Source organism: Cygnus atratus, chromosome 5, assembly GCF_013377495.2.
Source record: "Cygnus atratus isolate AKBS03 ecotype Queensland, Australia chromosome 5, CAtr_DNAZoo_HiC_assembly, whole genome shotgun sequence".
Lineage (NCBI taxonomy): Eukaryota > Metazoa > Chordata > Aves > Anseriformes > Anatidae > Cygnus > Cygnus atratus.
In genome coordinates, this window is record NC_066366.1 from 30,496,173 (window position 1) to 30,523,526 (window position 27,354).

The 27,354-nt window shown below is 37.7% G+C and overlaps 1 protein-coding gene across 6 annotated transcripts; it reads left to right on the forward strand.

The window, feature by feature from the left end:
* Nucleotides 1-3,212: 3,212 nt before the first annotated feature.
* Nucleotides 3,213-27,063, forward strand: PSEN1 (presenilin 1). 6 transcript variants are annotated; one of them, XM_050710904.1, is made up of 12 exons: nucleotides 3,231-3,298; nucleotides 4,652-4,782; nucleotides 5,670-5,813; nucleotides 10,729-10,982; nucleotides 12,063-12,204; nucleotides 13,962-14,029; nucleotides 15,677-15,897; nucleotides 18,109-18,207; nucleotides 19,637-19,723; nucleotides 20,585-20,752; nucleotides 22,498-22,616; nucleotides 22,924-27,063. In XM_050710904.1, the coding sequence occupies exons 3-12, from the start codon at nucleotides 5,730-5,732 to the stop codon at nucleotides 23,077-23,079; spliced, it is 1,398 nt and encodes a 465-aa protein (XP_050566861.1). In that variant the 5' UTR covers nucleotides 3,231-3,298; nucleotides 4,652-4,782; nucleotides 5,670-5,729; the 3' UTR covers nucleotides 23,080-27,063. The 6 variants fall into 6 exon arrangements, with proteins under 6 accessions (XP_035396131.1, XP_035396137.1, XP_050566861.1 ...); XM_050710905.1 differs by having other exon boundaries at nucleotides 3,243-3,298; nucleotides 24,673-27,048; XM_035540238.2 differs by lacking the exon at nucleotides 4,652-4,782 and having other exon boundaries at nucleotides 3,213-3,298.
* The last annotated feature ends 291 nt before the right edge of the window (nucleotides 27,064-27,354 follow it).

The window sequence follows — 27,354 nt, forward strand, 5'->3', positions numbered from 1 at the left end:
ATTGCAGGAGGACTGTATTCCAGGGAGCAAACTGTCAAACATTTTTAATTTTTAAACACAATTCTTAATAGCAAACAAATTAAGTAAAGGTGTTCCAGTATCTCTGTATTGTATTTAACTGAAGGATACAGGTTGACCTGTTCAGAAAACATAACTGTGACCTTGAGTTACTAGTTCTTTGTATCTGGAGAGGACACTTGAAAACACTGTTCTTAACAAATGGGATCGTGTAAAGGTTCCACCATGTAAATATTTCAGATATTAAAAATGTATATATTTGATTTAAGGACTGATGTTTTTTTGAGTCTTGTGCAGTGCAGCATGCAATTTTAATTAATGTTTGCTTTCTGAATCTAATGAATCAAGAAGTGTTCACAAATTAGGGGTGTTTCTTTTAAACTTGCCACTTCAGGTCACTAGAAGCCTGCAAACACAGATGTGATCCCAGTGTGTTCTTTCTCATCCCTGCAACAGACTGCTCTTTACCTTGAAGTCTAATGCTTGGATGTTACCTTTATGTTATGCTTAAGTTTGCATGAAGCTTACACACGTGCTGCAGTCTTCCTTTTTTTTTTTTTTGCTGTAACTTCCCCATTCTCTCAATAGTTTTGGATCAGTATTTACCAAAAAACATGCCAAATTCTAAAGTAGTTCAAAATTTGTTCTGTTTTTAGTACACATAGAGGAGAGGTGAACTTCATGGGTGCTTTTTGTTCTAATACAGCATTCTCTGTCATGATTAGTGTTTAAACAGGCAAAAGACAGCAGATGCCTTGTAATGCTACTGTGAGACAGGTTGCCTGATGTGCTTGTTGAGATTCTTCAGGGAAAGATCAAGTTACGAAACTTCAGCTTATTGTCTTTTGCCCTACATTAAAGCTGTATTTCTATCTTCTACTTTTATTTATGAACTGGACATAAGCTTGTAAAGCTTGTAATCTTCTTAAGGAGACCAAAGGAGGAATCTCTGAGGAAGACATCTAAAATTTAAACTGGAATATTAAATGTCCTGTTGCAACATACTAAAAAATTAATTTTATAGAAGTTGAGGCTTTCATCTATAATGGAAGGAAGAAGGAACAGTCATTACACTGTCTGGTTTTTGCAAGTACTTCAACAAGGTTTTCCTCTTTTCTAATGCAAGCTGTTGCTTTAAAAAATTACCTCTGGTGTCACATATTACTCAAATTAGTGTTACTGCTTCCCATTGATAACAATATATTGCGTGTGTGTGTGATGCTGCAGGGTAGATCACAAATCTGCATACTGCTGAGAGGTTCTTCAAGTAACTTCCCTTTAAGTGTTTTTTCTTTCAACACACAGGAACAGAATTATTTCAAGATTAAGTTGCAAAAAAAAATCAGGAGAAGACTCTAAATTACAACACTTCACTGCCTGAATACGCAATTTAGTATTGCTAGTATGTTAATGCGCAGAATAATAGCGGTATAGTGAAAAGAAGCCATTTGGAAATTATGTGTATTCAGTGCAATATGCCACAGTGGATTCATTGCATGATAGAAATTAAGTACCTCAAAACGTAATGTATAGAGGGGGAAAATAGCAGTTTCCACAACAGAACTAGATATGTGCTGGTCATTGATCTGGACTTCATCGTGGAGCTGGGCTTGGGGTTTATACTGTAACTGAAGTTGTCTCATAATCACGCTGTGCAACTGCCCTTCTGCGTACTACATATTCTAAGCAATGGTATGTCATTAAAGTACTGTTTCCATTAGCATGCACTGAAATGAAGTGAAGAAACCTTGTTCAAGAAACATTAATTACCAAGAATGATATATTTTTACATTACTGCTGTTATTTTGAGACTTTTTTTTTGTTCCTAGAATATTTAACATGTTCATACAGTCTTTTTACGTTTCTAATTTAGGGCTTCCTGTCTTCTCTCTGAACAGGAGCCTGCAGTAAAAATCATCTAGCTAGACCATTGTGGCTCTAAATGTGGGCAGGAGGAAGGCCCCAAACCCTAAGTTTAGTTTCCCATTTAATTTCTATTTCTCACTACTAGTACTTTCCTATTACTAAGAGAGAGAAGAATTGGATTTATTTTTTTTTATCCCTTTATTAAATGGAGTTGCTAGATAGCTGATTACAGGAGCATAGCTTGCTTGTAGGTGGATACACTTACAATGGGAAGCTCTTGGCTTACACTGGGGTCACACTTCTCAATATTCTGTATATTTTCCTATGCAGGAGCATAGGATGTCATACATGCAAACTTACAAATTAGTATGTAGTCATGTAGCATAACCAATGTAAGGTGTTGGTAATAGGCATTTCATCTTAGGTCTAAACAATATTAATAACAAACAGAGACTTGTGTGGTGCAGTTGAATGCCCACGATACTTTTGTTGAAGTTGGAAGTTTTATTCAGTATTCAGTTAAGGGATAGTATTGCACAATTCTAATGTGCGATGCTTTTGCCACCTCATTTTCCTGTAGATCTTCCCCGAATGTGGTTGAATAATACAGCAGTTTTAAACATGCACAATTCACCATGGTCTCTTGATAGACGTTACTCTTTTACATTTGGAGTGATTACGCAGATCATAGCATTTCCTATATGTGTTAGTCACTCGGTGAGGTTATGTGTATCCAAAAATGAGGTGTGGATTACTTGTCAAGTTCCAGGGATAGCAAGGTAAGTTTCAAGGTTGGAGATGTCTGTTTCTTCCATGAGTGAGTCACAACTCTACTGCTGCCTTTGTGGAAAAGATGACATGTAGCTTAAACAAACGAAATAAACTAGTGTTTGTATTTTGAGGTGCAAAGTACATTTTTTTTTCATAATGCTTTTATTGTGGGAGCATACTAAAAACAGCCTCCCTAGTTTATGACTTGACTGGGTGCTGGGGGGGGGATTCTCCCTTGAAACCCCCGTTTATTTGCATCCCGTGATCACGAAGGCCAAGCTTGCACTGGGCAATCAAGCTGAGCTGTAGCCTCCTCGAAGAGGAATTAATGCACGGACGCACCCTGCGCACCGTGAGGAAAACAAGCCCAGCCGGAGGGGCAGGACCGCCAGCCCTAGCTGCCTCCGCCCGGGGCCCGGCGGGCTCGGCCCGAACTCCCCTCAGCGTCCAGACGCAGTCGCGGAGCGAGGCCGCCCCTCAGCCAGCGGCTCCCCCGGTGCGGGCGGGCCGCGGCGCTGCGGCCCTGGGGCGGCGGACGTGAGGTGGCGGCGAAAGGCGGCGCCTGGGCCGGAAGCGAGCGGGGCCGGGCTGCGGGGCGGCGAGGAGCCGGTGGCGGGGCCCGCGGGGGAGCGGCGCCCTCCAGGTGCGGCCGGCGGCGGGGACGGGGTCGGGGCAGCGGCGAGAGGCGGGAGGAGAGCGGGGCGGCTGCCGGCGCTCGCGTACGTCGGGGGCTGTTGGGCCGGGGCCGGCTCGGGAGGCCCCTCACGGCCGCCTGTTGCGTGCCGGGAGGCGAGAAGGGGGGCGGTGGCCCCCGAGCGGTTGGCGGCTGGTGCTGCTCCTGACCCGGCTTGAGGGGCCGCCGGCGGCTGGGGGTGATGAGCACGGGGAAACCGCGGCGCTGGGAAGGGGAAGGGAAGCGAGAAGGAACTTTTTTAGGCAGGCTGTCTTTAAATCACAGCTTCATTAGAGAATTAAATGTTTTTGAGAGTCTCTTCTGAGGTAAAGGTCGTTAAAAACTCGATTTGCTCCTGCTTACGCGCAGCTTGTTTGTAGGTTTTGTTCGTTCGTAGTTAAATTTCAAACTTCGGGGCATTCATTCATTTAAAAAAAAAAAAGTGTTTGAAGATGTCCTGAATGCAATTTCTGAGTTCTTGAGTTTTAAAAAGGGATCATTTTAGCACACTATAATTTTTGATATCTCTAAGACACTGCTATTGAAGCTGCAGTGTCCCTGTCGTGTCAGTTACCTCAGGCGTTCCTCACTTTCTCTCAGCCCCTCAGTTCCTGGTTTCGTTGGATGGGTTTGTGGTGGTTTTCTTTACTGGCCTTTAAGCAGGATCCTGTGGTGGCGTTTCTTGTTGTTGTTTTCTTTTTCGATTTTTTTTTTGCCCAGTTTATTTAGGATTTTGATATGATGCTGTGGGGAAGTCTCATTTTGCTAATCCACATTTGGATAAAAAATACTTGGAACTTTTTTCTCTGTAGCTGCCCTGTCACTGAGGGTTTTCACAGATGGCAGCCTTAAAGCAGCATCGTGTATGTTCTGTAGTCCAACTAAAGGATTAGAGCAAAAACTTTAAAATAAGAGCAACATAATACCTATTTATTTTCTTTTAGTCTTATATTTCATTATGTTTTAAACTAGACGTTCTGTTTTTAATTAGAAGCACAGAAGAGAGCCATTCTCCTAGCGAATGCTATGTTGCCTTTCCAGACGGGTAGGATGCTCCCACTAGACCTGTTAAATTGGTGTTGCCTCCTAATGGCCCTTCAGCGTAAGCTGCATCCCTGCAGAAGTTAGTAAGCACTGCAAACTAATCTTGTAAGAGACTTACTTATTAGTCGGTGAAGAAACAGCTTCTGCATCTTCGTATGTATGAAACTGAGCTTATCTCCTGTTTTAAGTAAGATGCTGTCTCGTGGCTTGTTGCTGTCAAAAGTGAGAGGCCTTGCTTTGCGCAGTGTCTGCATGTCCTTCATTAATATGTTTTTTTAGATCCCTCCAAACACTGGTTGAATGTACAGCAGCACAAGAAGATTGTGTTCTTTTCCTGGGTTTGCTTTCTTCCATTTTATTGAGTTAAACATACTACAAAGAGGACTGATGAGTGCTGGAGTTGGCACAAGGTAGGAGCGGGAGCATCTTGGCGTGGAAGTGGGGACTGGCACTTCCCTCTTAGCAGCAGTGGCTGTTAATTCAGTTCGCTGCGTTTTGTGCAACCAAGCCAGTGATTTATGCAGGCCTACTCATTGTTTCTTTAAACTACTTTTTTTTTCTGAAACCTGCGCTTACATCATTCTTCTTCCTTTTTCTCCTATAATTGTTTGTTCTCCTTTGTTACAGAGCAGCTGCTTAGTTCTGGTTTATTCATATTTGCTTAGGAAAATATTAGTAAGCAACTTTTTTGTGTAAGGACACTTGAAGCTATTAAAGCATAAGGAATTTTAGGTACATTTAGCTCATACATAAAACCTACTGCCAGGGGAATGCATATTAGTTCTTGAGGCTCAGCTGAAATACTGTTTTGTATAGCTCTAGGTCCCTTTTTGGGTATTACAGTGGTAAGCATGTGTCATGTCCAGATTTTAAACGATCAAGTGTAACTTGATCATCCTTGCTTGAAGATTGTGCTTGTTCATCCAAAAATGAATGACTTGGAGCAATTGGACTCTGAGATAAAGACATACAAAGTGTGCTCTGAGCAAGTGCACAATACTTCTCATTTATTGCACAAGACAGAATGGAGAACTGTTTGAATCTTTGGTTTGTTGCTGACTGACTTCCGTGGTTGATGAACTATTTTGATAACACCCAGACACTCTTATTTTTGTGCTGGAAAATCCCTGTTACGACCTCTCAGTAAACACGTGATACGGTTTGGTGTCATTGTGAAGAGAGAAAATGGTTATCTTTGGTTATCTATCTGTGTGAACTCTAAGAATTGGGGTAGGGAGGGGATAGCGAATTTGCTCATAAAAGAAAAAAGACTATTCACACATATTTTTCCTTCCAGCATCTCAAGAGGAAAGATCCATTTTGTGTAGAAACAAGTGATTTCCAGAGGACAGCCTCAATGACAGAACTGTCTGCACATTTACCCCAGTTTCAGCATGGGCAGCTGACAGAAAACTTCCCTGATAACCACCTCAGCAACACCGTATGTAATAAACAATTTTCTTACCCGATAGCAGTTAAATTGGGATGAATAACCAGCGTGGATGAAAATACACTTCAGAACTATAGAAATCTGTTCGGGAGTAGATTTCTCCATCTGACTGTTGTGATAAGCAGTGCTGAAAGAAATACTCTGTAAATTATCTAATATCCTAAACTCATTTTTATATATGGGTAGACTTCTCCCTGTTTAAAGGGATGCTGGAGTGACTAGGCCCTCTAGAAAAAAATTAAAAAAAATAAAAAAAATGAGGTGGGATATTCCCATAACAAACTTTGATTTCCAGGTGATTTTTTGAACTCCGGCCACGGTCTGCTTGATTCAGGGGGTTCAGTCATGGAGTTAACTTCAGTCTAGGTAGAGCTTGGGTTTTGTCGTTGTTGTTACCAGCGTACTACTGCTGTGCAGAAGGAGCAGCACTGTCTTGTCCTAATTTTGAATAATTGTTGGGGTGTTCACAAAGTTCTTGAGGTTTGGGGTGGGGGGAAAAAACCCAAACCCTAAATCATTCCTTAGAAAGAGGTAATTGTGTAATTATTGCTAATACTATGCTTATTTTAGCGCTTGTGTTTTGATAAAACCAAGTTTAGTTGGTCTACTTGGGTGTGGTGCTCAGGCTCTTGGATTTGTCATGCCCAGTTCTTTGTTCCTGTAATAACTGTTGAGTATCAGGTTTCCTTATGACATAGAAATGATCCTGGGAGATTGAGCCACTAGTAGCTGTGTTTATAGCAGTGATTGAAGACAATGTTTTGATCCCTGTTCTAATTCCACTATGCAATCCAACAGGTTAAATAGAATTTTGAAAAATTCTTGTATTTATCTCAGGTCAACATTCTGCTAAAAAGCAAAAATACAGAACATTTGAAAATTATCTTTGGAATTTAGAAGTTAGACTGATTTAAGACCTTACTGATTATAGAAACTGTTGCTAAAAATAAAAAAAAGTGGAAGCTTTCCTGCTGCATACTTTATGCTTTTACTTCAGAGGGAATGAAAAAAGTTTCATCTTGGACAGGTGGGAGATTAACCTTTATTGAACGCTTCTGCCAGATTAAAAAGGCAGAGCTCTATGATTAGCTCTGGGCTCACTGTCCTTGCAGAAAGCTTACCGGTGCTACTTCCCAGCAATGGGGGACAGACTGTTTTATTTACTTCTCACTGACAGACTGTACTACTGCTTTTTCTTTCAAGTGTAATTCTAGGGGTAGCTTCTATACTTAGGTGTAGTGATTCTTCTCCCCTACATATGTCCGCTGTTTTTGTACAGGGGTATGAAGATTCTTTCCTGCTTAGGTAATACCTAGCTTCTGTCAGCTAGCACTCAGCATGAGAAATCACTAATCACTAGTATGGTTTGCAGTCTCTTCTGGTTACATACCAAGAGTTCAGACCAGTCTTCAGTGCCCTGTCACTGTATAACAACCTTTAAACATAAATGTTGTATGTGAGAACTGACGAAGAAGCCTATGCCCACTGTCAGGGTCTGCTAATAATGCATCAATTTGCATTCAATAGGTAAAAATATTTTATCAAATATGCTGGGTTTTTTTATCTGTTGATTCAGGGGCTTTGCTCTGGGTTTGCTATTAACTATTTTCCTGATAGGAAAGAAACCTATCAGTTGCTTTTGATGTTGCTTATTCACCTGAAAGCGCGTAGTTCATAACTTACGTTTGCTTACGGTGTTACAACAGGTGTTACTGACTTTTTAGCTTCAGAATTTTCACTTTTAACTATGTCTGAGGAAAGTGAAGAGTCTGTTCCTTTGCTTCCACTTCAGCAAGAGTCCATGGCCTCTGCTCTCTTTAATACTGATCAGGTAGGATATGAGTGTACTTTGTTCTTTTAAGCAGAGGGGCACATGCATGTCACGTTTAGCTACACTTTAGTTCACTAGACTGACAGTACAACTTTTTTCTATTTTTAAGTGAGTGAGAGATTAATTCTTACAATATCTTACAGTATTTCTTGATGCTGTTCTGATTTTCATGCACTGTGCTTTAATATGTAAAGACATTTTGTGATTGTGTCTTTGTCCCTAACTAGTGCAGGAAAAAGAGTGGCACACACTGGTCTAATTTCTTCAGTTTTTCTTTGTGTTAAATTTTGCAGTTTGTCTGTAGTGATGTGCTTAGTTAATCAGGCTTTTTCTTTGGGTGTTTTTATGTTTTCATTGCAAAATTGTAGATTTTGATTTTAGTTTTTGTATTTCTGTGCCTGAGAGGGGTAAGTGCTCCCTCATGTAGAACTGCTTTTACCACAGAGAAAGAGCAAAATGTTCCACAGGTGTGCAGAAACCTACGTACTAGGTCTGCTTTACTTGTGAACTGTTGTAAGATTCTCATAATCTCTTGTGTAATGTTACTTATGGTCATCTTAGGCACTTTAGATAGATAGATAAGCTTATTGTTGTCTTGTAGGCTGAGAGGAAATGGAGCGCCTTCACTAAGAAAGTGAAAAATGTTACATTTGAGCTATAATCTGTACAGAAAGAAGTCCAGATGCATGCAGCCTTTACAGAATATTTAAAGTTTCAGAACACTGCATTCTCCAATATTCCTGTTTCTATCTGGCTTTCGGTAATTGTATGTGAGGACTTTATACAAAATACACCAAGTAATTTATAATGAATCTTTCATTTAGTAAGAAATAATCTTGAATCTGAAATCTTTCTTAGGGCATGTATTAAGTTTATCATACTAAATTCAATTTAAGGCTAAAATTGAATTCTAAAAATCTGGTTGCCTGCTATTCTTATTTGCTTAAGACAATTTTAGATTTTTTTTTCTTCCCCCTATACTCAGTTTCCTCTTTGAAAAAGTAAAAAAAAAAAAAAAAAAAAAAGCAAATTTTCTTAGAGGACAGTTCTTGAAACCCTACTGAGCCTGATTCTGAGGATACCACAAAGAAAGAAGTAAATAGGTAAAGGGTTTGGTATTTATTGGTAGTATGTAAAGTTGTGTGAAAGTAGCTTTTTCATGAGTTAGGGAAGCTGTAAAGCATCAACCAGGATTTTAGCAGTGTCAGTGTTTGCAGTTCGAAGTCCAGGGACTTGTACTCCTTAATCACTTAAGTGCTTTTGAAACTATGAGTTCCTGACTGTGTGTTTAATGTCTTATCTTTTCTGAGGGTGGGGCTGAGACAATTCTGTGTAAAGAATCTCCGAAAGGACTATGAATTTATCAAAAAACTTCAGTGAGTTAATTGGACACAGGCTAGCAGTTATGTTTGAAAATGCTATTAAGAACAGGTAATGGGACTTTAACGTAGCATGTTTAAGGAAAAAATTCAAACCTGTGTAACAGTGCTCAAGTAGAAATACATTCGGTTATTTTTAATGTCTTTTCCAATGTCTAAAGCAATTTTACTAAGTGGTATTTTAAGGCATTACAGTTTTGCCAATATTAAGCTGTTCTAGTGCACTTACTCAAGCTGAACTGTTTGTAAATGAAGTAATTCTGAAGTCCTAAGATTCGTTTTGCAATGAATTAAGTCTTTGTATTACATCTCATAGAATCATAGAATATCCCGAGTTGGAAGGGACCCATAAGGATCATCAAGTCAAACTTCTGGCACCGCACAGGTCTACCCAAAATTTTAGACCATGTGACTAAGTGCACAGTCCAATCACTTCTTAAATTCAGACAGACTTGGTGCAGTGACTACTTCACTGGGGAGCCTGTTCCAGTGTGCAACCACCCTCTCGGTGAAGAACCTCTTCCTGATGTCCAGGATGTCTCATTTATGTTGACCCCCTTGGGTGGAGTGACGGGGAACAGTACAGCATTGACTTGGACATGATAATAGAGTGGGGAAAAAAAGACTAATCTGTATAAACTTTTGCATTTTGTGGCTTGTTTAGAGTGACTGAGAAACATAAAATAATTCTGTTGCTATGTGGTCCAGAACAGGTGAAACGTAGCTTATTCTGCTGCTATGTTCTCTATATGTGCACACAACACAAAATGTTAAATGCCCCCTGTTACAGAATGCAGGCTTGATCATTTACTCATAGACAGTATTTTAGCTCATAATTTTGTAAAAGCTGAGTTCCTAGATTGTTTTTGCTTGTGGTTAATCTTAATTCCTTTGAGGGAGATATGGAAAATCTACCTCTATCCTTGTGTTTGAATTATAGCCTTGATGTTTCACTTAGTATCAGGAAGGCCAGGAGGCTCTTTTATATTTGTTGACAGGGGTGGTGGAATTTCTTCAGCATCAGCAAAAGGACGTGGCTGTAGCATCCTTGAGAGAGGAGAAGAGGAATCTGCATGCTTAACTCATCACAGTAAAACTTTAAGATCAAGTCTCAGTGTAACGAGTGAGAATTATCTGAGTTTGATCACTGTTTCTATGTCATTCTTCTTGCTAAAAATGTGTGAACAATACTTGGTGAAACTCAATTTTAATATATATTCTAGTTAGCGTACTGTAGTGGGAGTAACATGGTAAGGAAAATAGAAATATTCTTTGGATTTTCAGGGAATTAGGCTAATAAATGTCTCTGGCATTATTTCTGGAAGGAGACAGTTAATTGTCAAGCTATGAGTAATCTACTATCATGCACCCCTGTATCAACTGTAGTTTGGAAAAAGAGAATAAGCTGTCTTTTTTTACTTAGCTTTTTCTTCTGTTTGTAGAAAAGATGGCATAGCAATGTTGGTTGCATCTAACAGCCTGCTGCTGTTTTTAATATAAATGCTTCTAACATAACCCTGTGCTCCTACTCTTTTGATGACTATGTGAAACAATTAATGACTCCTGTTCAGGTCCTCAGTGTGAAAAATGTTTTTGACCGTAAATATTACCTTACACGTGCCCCCCTCAAGACCATCTTAATACACAAGAATATGATTATGGATGGTTTCTAATGAAAGTGTTTTATATATTGCAGAATGATAACAGTGAAAGACGGCGTCATGATAACAGTGAGCGCAGAAGAAATGACAATCCTGGGTCTGAAACCAATGGACAGCCACAGAACAACATTCAGCAGGTGGTGGAAGATGAAGAAGAAGATGAGGAGCTGACACTGAAATATGGGGCAAAACATGTGATTATGTTGTTTGTACCTGTCACACTTTGCATGGTGGTCGTTGTTGCAACCATCAAGTCTGTCAGCTTTTATACACGCAAGGATGGACAGCTGTATGTATCAAATTTTTCCCCTGTCTTTTCAATGGACCCACTTAGATCATTTTCTTTAATCTCCATTTCTTCAGGATTTTAATTGAAACAGTGAACTTCCTCGTCTCCCTTTTCCCCTTCACCAGCCCAAAGATAGCTTTATTTTATTACTTCGGAAACCAAAGTCTCCGTCATGGTACTATTCACATTCGTTTTATGTCTGACAGCCAGTCTGGATGACATCTTACTTGTTACTACTTGATTCAAATCCTGATCCTCGCTTTAACACTGTGTGCTCTCTGGTATTCATAAAATAAATTCAATCAAAATATTTTTGGCAAGATGCTAATATTGCCAAAAAATAACAATATCAATGAAAGCTGATTTAGGAGAAAGGAGACAAAGAAAGAACACTGAGCCTGTCAGAACCTGAAGCAAATCAGTCTAAATGTACCCCCATAAAAACATTTAGACAAAATGGTTCAAAGTGTGTTTGGCTTTGAAATGTTTGTGTAATGTAAGAATGTCATAAAACGGTAGTGAAAAGGAACTTTGTGTTTTGATGAAACAAAGTTGTTGATCAAAAATGATTTTTCTTGGGATTTGATTTATGGTATTTTCTTTTTTTCCTGTCGTGTAATGAAGTGCTTTTTTCTTCCCAGCTTGTTTTATTGCTGTAAGAAAGTTGAGCTCATGCGCTGTTTTTGTTGGAATCACTGGGGGACACTTCATTGTAAATCCACTAGATGGTGTGATTATAAAGGTCTAGCTGTAATAATAGTCTAAGACTGAGTCATAGCATGTGAGCAAGTTCATCAAACAACCTAGATTTCTTTGTTGTTTGTTTTACAAAGTGGAAAATAGCTGTAATCTAAGAATATAGGAAATGCAGGTCTTCTAAGGAAGAATAATAATTTTTTATTAAAGTTTGTCTGGTAGGATACTGTGCTGCCTTTCAGGTTTTGGCTAAGTAGAAAATAGCTGTCACTTTTATATCTCTGAATTGAAAGATTACTGCAATTTCATTTCATGTTGGCCTTGCATATCACAAACATTTGTGGACTCTACAGTGGCATTTCAGTTGACTCTTTGTTGTTTTAGCATCTACACTCCCTTCACAGAAGAGACAGAGACAATTGGACAACGGGCCCTGAATTCAATTCTCAATGCTGCTATCATGATCAGTGTCATCATTGTCATGACCATACTCCTGGTTGTGCTTTACAAATACAGGTGCTACAAGGTGAGTGTAATTGACTTGAGTAATTGTGCTAGTTTTGTTTATTAGTACTGATTATCAAGGATGGAACAAAGTGAAGGATTATCAAGGATGAGTGAGAAAAAGTTGCAGGATCGGTGATTTTAAGTGTTTCAAATTTGTAGCTTCTATTTCTTTCACAAAATAGGGAGACAGTAACCCCATGCTAACATTGCTGGCTGTTTTATCAGCTAGAATTAGGGTGGCATTGCTTCTTATTCCTTTGAAATGTGCTATGTACTGAAGTCTTCCTGTGGTCAACAATACAAAGCACAGGCATAGTCCTACAACTGGAAAGCTGTTCAAGGCTTCAGGGGCTCTTCAAGGGCTCTGCTCTCCCCAACCCTACCCGCAAGTATAGAAGTCTCCCAAGACTGATGTGTGCATGGCTGTACATGCTAGGTGATATCCTTATGGCAAACACAGAGACTCAAAGGCTCTTTTGTGAAAGACTTCAGTCATATAATGATGTAACCTAGGCAAGTCCAGGCTTAGAATAAATGATTGCAATGTCACCTACCTGGGAGCTATTCATGAGAATTTGTGGTTGTCTTTTGGTCTTAATGACCAATTTGATAAAGCTTGACATAACAGAATTTCCCCGTGTACAGTGAATCTGTTTAATAGTAATAAAGCAGGCTGTGGGATCCATGCACTGGCACAAACCTTTTTTTTTCTTTCAAGAGTGGGAAAATGTCTTTCGTGGCTGTGGGTGAAACCCCTGTACAGTTTCTGTGGAATGACTGGGGCAGTGATTTTTGCCTGAATCTGTATATGGCCTAGAATAGTGTACTTTAAGGTACAGAGTACCATTCTTATCACAGTATGGTATTAACTCTGAATCGACTATGTTTTCTTTATAAATTGTCAGGTTTGATCATTCTAACAAAGTCAGATAACTGATGTGCTTCAGCTCAGTTCCTTGGCTGCTACTCAGTTCTCCTCAGGTGCTGAAAGCATCAAATTTGTTTATATTTAATTTATATTTGTTTATATTTATAAGTTTTTCACACTTATGGCTTCCCTCTTGACCTCACAAAGCATGGGAGATTCTTTTTAGAAAAATAATTACTGTACTTAAAAATTAGCATGATTAAACAACAGAATTTCTTGTAGTTATATTTTATGCTAATTAAAAGAAACCATTACATTTTTATTTTTAAAATTGCTAAAAGGGTATGTTTTTATACCAGAATGCTGTAAAATCTAGTTACCTGTGCAATTTTGTCATATTAAATTAAAGGGATTATGTGTAAAGATTATTGGTAGAGGATATAGAAATCCTAATATAGTCATTCATCAGTGAATTTATAATTCTAGTAGATAAACACTGAAGATTTTCTATGTTTTAATATTTAATGCTGTAACTGTGTTCTGAAAATTGTGTGGAATGAGAGCAGTGGTTTTATTAGCACAGAAATGAACCATGTTTTCCATCTGTGTTAATGCTGTATATTTCTGCCATATTACAATGCCATTGTTTTCAAAGTGTCCTAAAAATACACAAAAAATAGTTTGCATTCTATAGAACCTCTGGTGAAAGACCACAAAGCACTTAAAATCCGTAAGTGTATAAGCTGTGCTAAATTTGAACTTAGCAACAACCAAAGAGAGAGGGATCTGAGTATCAATTTTCCCGCTTTAATCAAGAGGGAAAGTAGCATTTAAAGCACATTTAAGTAGGTATTAACTTTAAAATATGAAACCTTAAATAAAGTCTGTGTTGATATCTGTTTTTCCAGGTGATCCATGGTTGGCTTATCATTTCTTCTCTTTTGCTGCTCTTCTTTTTTTCATTCATCTACCTGGGGTAAGAGAACTAAGCATTAATGTTATTTTTCATGTATGATGTTATTTGTGTTTGTTTTAGAACTAGCCCTTGAATCTTAACAAAGATGATACTGAGGAAGCTATTGCTAGTGAGGTAGAATTTTTAGTTTTATATAGTTTCATAGAGAGGTTTATGGCTGAAGAACAGCTGTTTACATCGTGGCTTTGGAGGTGGGCTTTATATGCAAAGGCTGTTTGTATGGGAGTAGAAAAGAATCAACTGAAAAGAATCCTCTCTGTCACCAGAATATACCTCCACTACATGTTTTAGTGTTCTTTTTCAAATTCTGAAACATGCCAATAGCCAGACTTAAAGAAAAGTTGTACATATTACTCAGAGTTCTCTAAAACAAGCAACCTGACCAGGGCTTGTAACTAGAGTTATGCAGCGAAATTATTGTAGCGCATGTATTTTTGTACCACTTGATAACAGATACGCTTCTCTTTGAGGAATCTTTTTTAATTTGGTCTCCAGGGATAGAAAATGGGGTTCTTTCAGTCACTAATTTTTACCAGAAGTGGCCTATGGTGCTTTTTTGGTTAGTGTTTTCTTCTAACCTTAAGACTTTCCTCTAACTTCACTAACCAGGCAATGTGTGCTGCTCAAAGGCAGTGTAGACTGGGTGGAGGCAAGTTGCTAGGCTCACTTCCTTTGGGTTTGTGTTGGCGCTGGCACTCTCCAGTGAGCATGTGTGAGCAGAGGGACTGAGGGCTTTTCTGGCCCTCTGCTTTCCTTCATCTGTCTCTGCCACCTCACAGTGCTTCTGGTTTCCTTTTGCAGAGGACCAGTGAGGGGGGAGTTTGTAGACCAATTATAGGTGATGGCAATAAGGGCCATCATGCTAACACTGTACATCTCAAAGGCTAGCTAACGGCTAGGTAAGAAAAAATTCCTGGAGGAAAGCATCATGCAAATTATGCAAGGTTCTTGGTGGCTTGATGAGGTGGTAGTAGCAGAATTTGCAAACAGCCATTGCAACCACTTCTCCCTTGGGTCAGTGAAAATCACCTGTGTCTTGGTGACAACATATTTCTCTGTTTTGGTTTATTACTTACTGAAGGTCTTAACTGGTTTATAATATTGGTGTGACAGAGTGGCATGGTTTATCTTAAAAGCAAGGGTTTTGCTTCACTGTTTTTGTCAAAGAATAGAATAGAATGATGATATATATTATACTTAGGAATTAGCGAAGTGTTTCCATTCCATGGGATACAGGTAAGTAAGGAAAGATCTGTTTGTATGGCTTTAAAGATTCTTTATAACCTCACAAATTTTTATTCTGACTTTTAGAAATCATGAACATGATAAAAATGACTGTTTACACAGTAAAGTCCTCTCCTGTCAATTTCTGATTAGATTGACAATGCAAATAAAAATTTGCACAAGGATGAAATAGTTAGTATGAAGTAAACATCAGTAAAACTGTCTCCTTTGTGAACAGTTTTTTTAATTAAATACTGATTGGAGATAAACTTTACATTTGGGCCACTACATTGAGCAGTAAGATGTAAAAAAAAAAAAAAAATAAATAAATCTGAAGGTTGCATCTGTGACTTGTTTCCATTGTTTTAAGCAAATGCAGTCCATAGTTGTTTTCTTTTTTTTTTTTTTTTTTTTTTTTTTTAGCGAGGTTTTTAAGACGTATAACGTTGCCATGGACTACATTACGGTAGCACTCATGATCTGGAACTTCGGTGTTGTGGGAATGATTTGTATTCATTGGAAGGGCCCGCTCCGGCTCCAGCAGGCATATCTCATTATGATAAGCGCTCTCATGGCGTTGGTGTTCATTAAGTATCTTCCTGAATGGACTGCGTGGCTTATCCTGGCTGTCATTTCAGTGTATGGTAAGGTCTGGGGCAAGCAACAGAAATTATGGCAGGAATTTCTTCTGTTTCCTGATTACTTGTTTTCCACTGGTCTGACTAGACCTTAAAAAAAGAAGTGTGTGTGTGTGAGGGGGGAGGTCATACAAAGTAGTGGATAAGGTGATTACAGATTCAGAAATAGGATAATTACCTAAACTAAAATAAGTGACCTGCAGCTAAGTACATTGTGTGACTGTGTGATGCCATCTTCCTTTGCCATTTCTGGACTTCCTAGATTCTTTGGGGAGGAAGAAAGGTTAGAATTGAAGTAATTCAAGAAAGGAGGAGATAAGAGACCTATGTTGCCGTCTTGATCTCTTCTATGAATGTGGAGAGACTTTGTGCTTCCCATTTTCCTCAAGAATCCTTGGAAACCTACATACAGTGTATGTTCAGAACTTAGGACTTTGTTCTTTGGCTACAGTCCTGTGTAGGTCTGCCCAGCCTACAAATTACTTCAAATTTGAAGACATAACACCCTCACCGTGATCCATGTCTAATAATGAGTACGAATCAAGGCAGGATTCAAGGCAATTTTTATTCATTTTCAGAATGCTCAGTCATTTTCCATATAGAAGGTTATAATTTAGAGATCTGTTTCCTTGTTCTTAAAACAAAAATAAAATTAATCTGAATTATTGCATATTGATTTTTCTTTCAGAATAGTGACTGAAATACAGGTATCTAGATGTAGTTTTTTTATAGAGCTTTAGAGGGCACTGGACACTTGAAAAAAGCTGCTGGTTTTGTTTTTTGCTATACTAAATGTGCTTTCAACATCTCTCATCTATGCAAACACAGCTTTTTCTTCTGCCAAGCTTCATATGCCAGGTTTTTTCCTTTTCACTCTCACACTCACATTTTTTCTTTGAGTGGGAATAAATCGGCAGTTGATTCTAATCCACAGAAGTTATGTAAGCCCCACTTACCTGTTGTCTTACAATTTGGTTTAACATTAAACTTGGGTTAAGAAAAATCTTTGGCAATAGAAAGTAAGCTTGGTTATTTCCAGTGTGTAAACTGAATACTATTTTTTGTGAATTATTTTTCTTTCAACTTGCAAGTTGACATAGCGACACAGCAACATTTGCAGTTGCATAACATCTTAAGCGAGGAACTTTATATTTTATTATTTGTATATTACAATAATATGTAAAATCGGTTCTACAACTACAAATATTAATAAGTTCTTGGTTTCATACTGTTGGTGTAAGACTCCCTAAATTTCCTCCTCTGATTAGTATGCATCTGATTGAAGTAATGAAATTGTGCAAATGGCTGTTTGTTGTATGCTTTCTTGAAGTTGGTAAACTTTTTTGCAGAGAAAGCCTTTGAAAATCAAAGAATGAGCATCACAGCAGTGATATTTTTGAGTGTTCCTCATGATTACTGAAGCCAATATTGTCAAGTTATACATTCTAAGAAACTGAAATACTTAATCTTCTCCTCAATGAATTTTATCTGTAAACTTCATGGAGGGTGATGGAGTAATAACATTCCGTGATAAGGTGGTGTTTTTTTTATTTGGCCTGAAGAAGATTCGTTCAGAGTTTTGTGGTCTGCAAAAGTGTGTTCTGTCTTGGAAGAAAATGCTGAGGCTTGTTGAGGTGATCCAAGCTCATGAGGACTTGCATGTAATGAAATATCAAACTAAATGTCTGTAGTGTGGCTTCTAGGTTTCAGTATGCCACTGAACTACTTACTACTTGGGAGAAAGACCAAGTATTTAAGAAAAGGTCAGCATACCCAGAGGACACGAACAGGACCAGATAAATTAATTTATCACCTGACGTTTTATATGGTAGTCTTTGTCTGCCTGGTCTCCAGGCATTATAGGTGTGCAAGATGTAAGACTAGGCGGATATTCAGGTGTTGGTAACATATTGCCATGCAGTTAGGAAGGGAGAAAAGAGCTGAAAAGAGAGCTGAAGAAGGGGTCTGAAGAGTAACAGTGGTCTGCAATGACATATGTATGCTTAAACACTTGGTCTAAAAGTCAGATTGAGGGAAAAATTTAACTTTCTATAGGATACTGACCTGTGACTGATTAGTGTCTCTCTCAGAAGTCTCTGTTCAGGGTAGCATTTTACCTTATTACTGGTCTCTGCAAGTGTTACATAAAAAAAAAAAAAAAAACCTTCTTCAAAGCATGTCTACAGTGATATAAGATCTGTTTACTTTTCCTTCCAGATTTGGTTGCTGTCTTATGTCCTAAAGGTCCTCTTCGTATGCTAGTTGAAACAGCTCAAGAGAGAAATGAAACGCTCTTTCCAGCACTTATTTACTCCTGTAAGTATATTCTATTAAATACTTTAAACTTACAATCACCCACTCAGCTGAAGTGATTTTCTCATTTTTCTTTTTTAACATGTTGCTTGCCAGCTGGAATTCCCAGTCTGTTCATTTGGGTCTCAGTTTTCCTTTTGCTGTTGACTCAAAAATGTGAAACGTCTTCTGGCTAAGATTTTCAAGATAAAAACCAGCATGTTTTGTTCTTACAAAATAGGAACAGAAAAAAAAATGGTAATACACCAAAGCAAATGTCATTAGGCTGTGAATCAAGCATTTCAAAAGGAATACTTTTTCAGAAAATACTTATCAGCTTTCTATGCTTAAATATCCTTAAATATTCAGTGTTACTGAAAGGAAAGGGAGAAATTGCCACAAAGAGATTCATTTGCAGAACTATTTTCTCCAGGGCTTGTCTTTTTTTGATATGTTTCTTCTTTCAGTTGCAAAAAATAACCTACTGAATGCATGTTGCTGTTATGACCTGTGTATCAATCAGTAGATAATTCCACTAGAATAAAATTCTAGAATTCCACAAGAATAAAACTTGTGTTCATCAAATTTTGTATATGCATGTTGTAGCTGGTACTGGCTTTGTTCCAGATATTACTGTGTTTTAAGGAGAGTAAAATTGCCTTGTGCAATTACCGAAGTTCCATGTAGCTAGTTAGAAACACATGGATAACAGTGAAATGGGTTAATCATAAATCATTATGCTGCTGGTGCTGAGGAAAGGCCTGTGTCTGAAAGAATGAAGTATGTCGTGTTGCAGACTCCACAACTCTTAGGGGATAAGATTACAGTGGAGAAAGGGCAGGGTCTTCTTTATCTTTCACTCTTGCTATGTTTTACTGATACTACTCGTAGTTGCTTGACTGTCTTTTTTGAGGGAGGAGAGGCTAATGCTGAGAAACCACAAATTGAATTAAAATATACCATTTAAGTGTGACAACATTTAATTATCTCAAGACTGGAGAATTCTTTGTGGTGGTGGTGGGGGATACAGAACAATTAACTTTGATGCAGATGCTGCCTCTCTTTTGAAGTTACCTTTGCACCAGTCTTAATAGACCTTTTCACTTGTAGATAAAAGAACTGCTTAATGGAAAAAAAGTAAAGAAATCATTGATTCAGACTTTCAGAGTGGGCTTCATATGTAGAAGTAATTTCTCTAAAGCTATACACAGCTGCTGCCATTTTTTCCAACATCCAATAAAAATAAAACTCGTGTTCATCAAATTCTGTATGTGCATGTTGTAGCTGGTACTGACTGTGTTCCAGATATTACTGTGATTTAATGAGAGTAAAATTGCCTCATGCGAAAGATAGCTGTACAGAAAGAACATAAAAATAATGGATTGATGCCAACACTAGCTCAGAATTGCATGCATTTGAAGATAACATTAGCTATGCTGTTTGTTTTTAACAGCAACAATGGTATGGCTGGTGAACATGGCTGAGGAAGATCCAGAAGCCCAAAGGAAAGCTTCTAAAAACTCCACCTATGATAAACAAGGTAAGTTTTTCTTTGACAAGTTTTTTTTTTTTACATAATTGTCATTTTATTGGAATACATGTTTATGAAAACATGTTTTTTTAGCTTTTTAAGTGTACTGGCTACTGTAGAAGAGTGAAAGAGTATAAACCTTATTAGGAAAGATGGCTGAAAAAAATCCATGGAGACTGAAAAGAATTCCTCACTGTGCAATTAGTGTTCTTGCATTCATTATTCTGGAATACAGGATATTGGTGGTGAAATGACTCTTGGTAGACAACTATTGACTGAGCTCAATTGGTTGTCAAATTGGGTTAATGTTATATAGTGTCAACTCACATTTATATTGGTATCACATGGAAATGTGTCTAGCCCTCTTAGCTATGCAGCTAGTGTTTAAAAATATGGTTTTGTTTGTTTACATATATATCTCAGAAGAGCAGAGTTTCTGAATTTGCCATGCTTGGAGGGGGTGTATGTATAATATGTAATTTTCAATAAAATTTTCTGTTTTACTGGAAAATTAAACTATCAATAATTTTCTGACTAGATGAGCTAATACTAGATGGGAGTTAAATCTTTAAATTAGGTCACCACACCATTCTGTTTCATCAAGGTACTCTTGAATACTAGGACTTGAGTGCAACATGTAGTTGCAGCAACTGCAGAGTGCATGTTGGCTCCCAAGTGTTTAAAAAAGGTATTAAAATGGTAAGTGAGAATCTCTTGTAATGGTGTGTGCCAATATTAGATGTTGCTAAATAGTACAGAATACCTTTTTCTATCACTCTTCTATGATATTATATGTGGAGAGAGTGTCATTTGTTAGATGTATTTTTTTAAAGTAGATTTTAAATATTTTAAATGCCTGTATTATTCCAGCAAACCAGACTCAGAATGAAGATGCTGAACCAGATGACGGTGGCTTTAGTCAGGAATGGCAGCAACAAAGAGACAATAGAATAGGACCCATTGAATCAACGCCTGAATCACGAGCTGCTGTTCAGGCTTTACCCAGTAACTCTCAAACCAGTGAAGACCCTGAAGAACGTGAGTATGGAGTACTCTTTGAAAGACTCAATAAGTCTGAAGCTAGTTAATCTTAGTCATTCTGGCTGCACAGATACGCTATGCTGTGAGCTAAGAGCAAGCTGAAGAGTACTCTTGATCAATACTGACATGCTTTACAGAAATAGGTTTTGGTTTTGTTGCAAGAGTAATATTGGCCAAATTGATCTCCCATTTGATACATAGATTCAAAACTTCAACTGCACAAACTGTCAAGCTGTTTTCAGACCATTATGCAGTCAGTTGCATTAGCTTCTGTCTCTTTCATGCAATGTTCTGGCATCTATCAGCCCTTTTGGATCTGGGGCTGTGTAAATGCAGTCACTAATGTTTTTTGCTTCAAGAGTAAATGACTACAGTCCACTCTGGACAAAGCAGTGTTTAAAGACCAGTTTGGGGACTGAAATGAATTCAGAATGCCACAGGCTTGAGTATTTTTCTCCAGCACCTTGCTGAAGTTCGGTATCTTTGGAGCACACGTGACATCAATACTCAGATACTGGTTTTAACAGACTTATGATTTCCAGTTCGAGTTTAAGCTGGCATTAGATTTGAAGAGCTCTAAATAAATTACGATCTGCCTGTCTAATGAACTGTTCTCCTTATGTGATGCTACCATATTTAGCAGGTGCTCCTGCTTCCTCTGATTCCTAGGTGTTTCTTTGTTTAAAAATCTAGGCATCTACTTTAAGAAAACTTCCAATTTTTGAATTTACCTCAAAAATTCCAAATTTGTTTCAGCAATTAAACAGTATTGTATTTCTTAACAGCTTTCAGTGAATGCACTGTCACAAAATGGATATTGGAGGCCTGCTGAAAGAGAGTAGGATTGCATTTGTTTGTTTATTAAATGACATAACCCTCTGCTTTGATGCTGAGTTCCTTGCAGAACTCTAAAGAGTGAGTTTGGGGCTGGACTGTAATCAGGTGACAAAGCAAATGATAGGCTAAATGAAAACAGCTGGTGACCTGATGTTTGCCCTCTCTAGCTTAATATCTTGGACTAAAAGCTCAGAAACTGAAGTGGTGTTCAGGAAATTATAATTCTTTTGTTTACAGAAATAATTGAATATTGTGCTTTCAGAGTTGTTGCTATGGTGGCAATTACTATTTAAAAAATAACACATTAGCTCATGAGTTTTAGTAAGACTCATATCTTAGACTAAATGTGTCCTTTTTGGCTCTAATTTGCTCTGTAATTTTATGCAAGTGCTTTTTAGAACTACTTTAGTAAGACTTCTGTAGGAAAATTGGTAAGGAGGTGGAGTATTTTGCTGGATATAGATTTCTAACTGACAAACACAACATAATCTGCAAGTGACTCATTTGTTTTCCCCCTCTAATGACCAGCTTGAAGGAATTATATTTCCATGTTCTGCCGAAGGACTATGACACAACAATCTGAAGTGGGAAAGAGAACCCTACAAAATGTAATAAAAAGTTCTGAGTTTGTATATACTGCATTTGTATTTACAGTAGACTAGGAATACAGAAAAAATCTTATTACAGGATAAATTGAGTGGTTTAATGTTCCTCAGCCACCTTGTTTCATAAGAGTTTTTCTTTATCACTTGATTCAGGAGTGGTATTATTTTTGAAATTTTTTTTTTTTTTTATTAGTAAGTTTGGGTACTTAACGTAGATCTGTCTTATCCTCTGACAGTTACTGATACTTGACAATATTAGATTGTGTGATGCTTAATTCTGCCATACATTCACTTTTGCAGGAGGAGTAAAACTTGGTTTAGGAGACTTCATTTTCTACAGTGTCCTGGTTGGCAAAGCCTCAGCAACAGCAAGTGGGGACTGGAATACAACTTTAGCGTGTTTTGTAGCCATATTAATTGTAAGTATAATGACAAGATGATAGCGATCATTTCTTATGTTCATCAGGGACAGAATCATAGTCATAACTGCTGGGATTTTTTGTTTGTTTGCTTTTTAATTTGGAATTTGTTTATTTGATGGTCTGACTAAAAACTGATGAGAGTTTCAGCTGTGATTCGCATTGGCTGTGCATCCATCACACCTTTTAGTTTAGGAAGACATTAAAATTCCTTGTATTTCTGTGGGATTAGTGCTTATATATTATAATCTTTTGCATGTCGGAGTTCCATAATTTCTCCCTATCTTTTTTTTTTTTTTCCCCTCAGGGTCTGTGCCTTACACTTCTGCTTCTTGCCATCTTTAAGAAGGCCTTACCAGCTCTTCCAATCTCCATAACTTTTGGGCTAGTTTTTTACTTTGCTACAGATAACTTGGTGCAGCCCTTTATGGACCAGCTAGCATTCCATCAGTTTTATATCTAGCACACTTGATGCTCACATTCTATGGATATTTGTATTTGTAGCAAATCTGGGAGGAGGAAATACTTTTTCCCTCAGTTTTCAAGTGAAACTGAAGCTTAATACTCAAGATTCCAAGCCTGAATCATTACAGCTTCCTCCATTTTTTTTTTCTGAGACAACTGCTGCACTGGGCACCATATGAATTTTCCTGTTTGAAAGTGGTTTCTTCCTGATGGCTGACCTAAATTGTGTGCTGTTATATCAGAGGTAATCTGATATACATATCTCTGGTAAGGACCACCTGTGTGAAAATTGCTAACGCTTCCACCAGCAATGTGATCTCTTAGCACAGGTTGATTATTTCGAAGCATTAAGGGTGCTCAGGATTTCCTTCATATTGACAGAGGAAGCTGACAAATCAAATGGAACTTGTCCCTGTAAGCCATTTGAAGAGAGAGAACCCAATCCAAACTTCTTCAACAGTGATTCTTTTGACAGCTGAATACGACTCTGCTTTGTGTAAGGAAAAAGGACTTTGTAGCAATTCAACAAAGGGAGAAAGTACTGTCACTCTTACAGAGTGCTCTACCACTTCATAGCCTCTGTGCCTGAGTGTGCTTGGTTTAGTCAGTTTAAAAGCTTTTTTTTCCACACTGGAACTAGAGCCTCTTCTGACTTTTAATACTTGGTATTCTCAAGCATGGAGTGCACCTTCTGTGCACCTACTCCAGTTTATGTAGCTACTTAGACTTGGACTGAATTACATGGCATAAGGGATCATGAAGTCCCAATTCGGACCTAAGATTCTAAAAGGTTGGTAAACTACACTAAAAGGCAGTTTTAGGTCTTACTCTTTGTGCTCTTGCAAATGGTTTTGTTAGAACACCACTTCAAACCCTGCATTTGAGAACAGCCACTAACAGCATAGACTGCATTATTACTATATATTCATTTTGTTTAAGTTTTCATAAATAAGTAGACGTTCACAACAGTCCCAGATGGATTTTAGCCTGCCAGATCTAGAGGCCGAAGTACTATCAGTAGCACTTGTAATGTTTCACTGAAATTTTTCTCTTCAAAAATTTGCTTTTCAGTTCTGTTGACCTGAAGTGTTGGTCTTTCAACCATCTAAGACCTAAGCAGGGATTTTTTTTTTGGTGTGGCTACTGAAGTTAGGTGAGATATTACTTAATGTTACAAAGGAAAAAGATCTGTGGCCCTCTTCAATTTAATTACCTCTCCTGTGAGGAACAGAAGACTGGAGAAATGAAATACAACTCAAAATCACTGAAAAGAAGAAACAAGATCTTGAACTTCTTTCTTACAAGATAAAGAATTGATTCTAACCTTCAAACTGCTACACTCTATTTTGTTCTTCATTTGAAAGAACTTATTTATGCGTAATTGCTTGGAAATGAGATTTGTATGAGATTACATTGTTTTTGCTGTAGGCTTTTAACTCTGTACAAGTCTTTTCTGAGGGAAGCGTAGGGGGTGGATACTCTTGATGGGCATTCCGTTTTACTTGCATCTTGATACTGGAGTCCTTGCCGAGTAGGACAACTGTCAAAATCCCGACCCAAACTCTTTTTGCCGTTTTTTCTGTGCCTATAGATTCAAAGGACGGAGACACCACAGATGCTCACCAACCATTGCCCATGTAAGGGAAGAAAGACTGTGATGTATAAATTTGTTTTAAAACCAAGAAAGGTTTGCTTTCTTTGATTGTCCTTGACAAAAACATCTGTCTCATTCAGTATGAGTTGCTAACTGTGATGTTAGCACTTATGTTTGCATAAAATATATTGTTGTCTCCTCTAAAGTACTTTTATTCATCTCATTTGTGTGCTTATTCATCATGGATAGTGTTAATAAAGTAACCATATCAAAATTCCTTACACTGACTTTTCAAAGCAAACTTGCTTGTGTTTTCTAACATAAATCACTATTCCATGTTTTGCTGAAATGAAGCCTGACTTAAAACAGGCTTTTTTTCCACTTACTGAGACTCCGAGGTTTTTTATACTATTGTAATTTGTTCTTTTCCCAAGCATTTTATCTAAGAAAATTTCCCTTGTATGTTTTATTGGGGATCCTAACTAATTTTATTGTATAGAATAGGTTTGCTAAGAGTCAACACCACTAGCATCTGTTTGCATATCTGAGACAAGTCTCAGTTAAGAGTTGTTGTTGAAACGCAGCAGTTGTCTTCACTGTTTGTTTTTATGGCTTAAATATGTACCATTGGAGTACTGACTCCAGTAAGAGTTGCTTTAGAATCCATAGAAGTATGCAAAGGCCTTCCCACATACTTGAATGGGAGTTAGATGTACAACCCAAGGAAGAGCTCAGACTCTTCAAATGCTAAATTACAGTCTTCCTCTCCCTAGAACTGTTTTTCCTATCCTGAAATTTTAATTTCTGAGCTAGTGTGACATTACAGTGCTGGAGACTAGAAAATGTGTTTTTACAGAAACTGTTGTTCAAGTTTATGTATTTGAATTTCAAATTAAAAAGGGAAATCTGCTATTCAAGCCAAGGCCAATGTATGTTACAGTACACAGCTTATTAGCAAGTCTTATGTACACCTTCAAAAACAGCAACATCAAAAAACGGTTGACACTTTCATCCTCTTACACTGAGTCCTGGTACCTTGTGTTCCAAACGAGATCTTGCAACTAAAGATCATCTCAAGTACTTGGGTCCATAAGGTGCACTTAAGAAAAGTGATTGGTTGCATTTGGATTGTTTCTACGTAAGTGTGAAGGTTGTATAACTTCTCTCTCCTTTGTCTTAAAACACCTATCTAATTTGAGGTTGTGAACCATTTCAACTTGGTTAGCTTGGTTTAAATGAAAGAGTTCTGATATATGTAGTCTGCATTTTTTGAGAGGGTTTTTCTCTATTATTAAATTAGTATGTTGATGACAGCACATTAGGCTGCAGCTCTCAGTGAACTATTGCGTAGCCCCAGTAGCTAGATTCATCTCTTTTGTGCCCCAGGTAGACTAACTGGTAACTGTTGTGTGACTTCTTTCAGTAGTCATACTTTGAAACTGGCTATCTTGATAGCTTTCTCTCCCCTTTCAGCTTAAATTAATGATTAGTCTCCTTTAGCTACGCTTCTGTAAATAAAAAAAACATAGTACTGAGTTACAGATTTGACCAAAAAAACCAACTGCTTTAATTTCTCCTTTTTTAGTGTTGAGGATTTAATACAGCAAAAAAACCCACAAGAGATCCCCAGAAACTGTTCCTGGTAGCAAAGGTGTATGACACTGTCATATCTAAGTATGGCTATTAAGGTGGCACTCAAATTCAAGTGTGATTAATGTGAGGTGAGTCTGGAAGGTGTGCACTTGTATATTGCAACACATTCAGAATAGTTCTGACTAGGCAGATAATTTTTACTTTGAACCAAATATTCAAGGGCTGTGCTCCAATAAAAATGGCTGATCTCCTCAAGGTACAAAGCAGACTCTGGCTTTTTCAGGCATAGGAGACTGGTGCTTCTTGGATATATAGATACATACCTGTACTTATAGTGATAAATATTGTATGCACTCTGGACCTTTAGATAACAACTGTTCTGCCATTATTGCAGTGAAGAATTAAATATGCTGGAGTATATTTTGGGTGGACGGTACTGTATGAAGAAACTTCTCAAAATGCTTTATTTAAAAAAAAGTATTACTTTTGGTAGTGATGTTATTGGAAATGAGTATAAAAGACTGTGGAACATGTCTGCACTGTGATTGCATCTCAGTGGTAACATAGTCATTGGGAGCGCTGAAACATGAGCTAGAATGGAATTCTTTTACACTCAAAGCATTTGCAGTTTTCATTTTTACAAACACTGGTTTGTACATAATCTGAATTGAATGTGAATGTTTTTTAAACACCTTTCCGGTTCTTGATAAGATACATTTTTGATAGATTATTGCAAAATTTCCTGTATTTGTCTAATTATTAAAATAAAAATTGCATGGATCTTGACTTACCTTGATTTTACTATATTATTTTAAAGCCATCATTTAATGCTATTAGAGGCCTAAATGCTGTAACCATTTAAGAAGTAAGATTTCTGTCTTAATACAGTTAGGTAGCTTCTTTATCTCCCAGTGGAATATCTTTTTAAAACTGATTTCTATAGAAGTACTTCCTGCTAAATGCTAATTTTCAAGTTAAAAGAGTTGGTCAAAACCTGTTGCAAAAGCAGCCATAAATAAGTTATAATTAAGGCATGAAAAAGCTGTATGAGATTATATTCAAACGCTACCTTGCACAATGAAACGT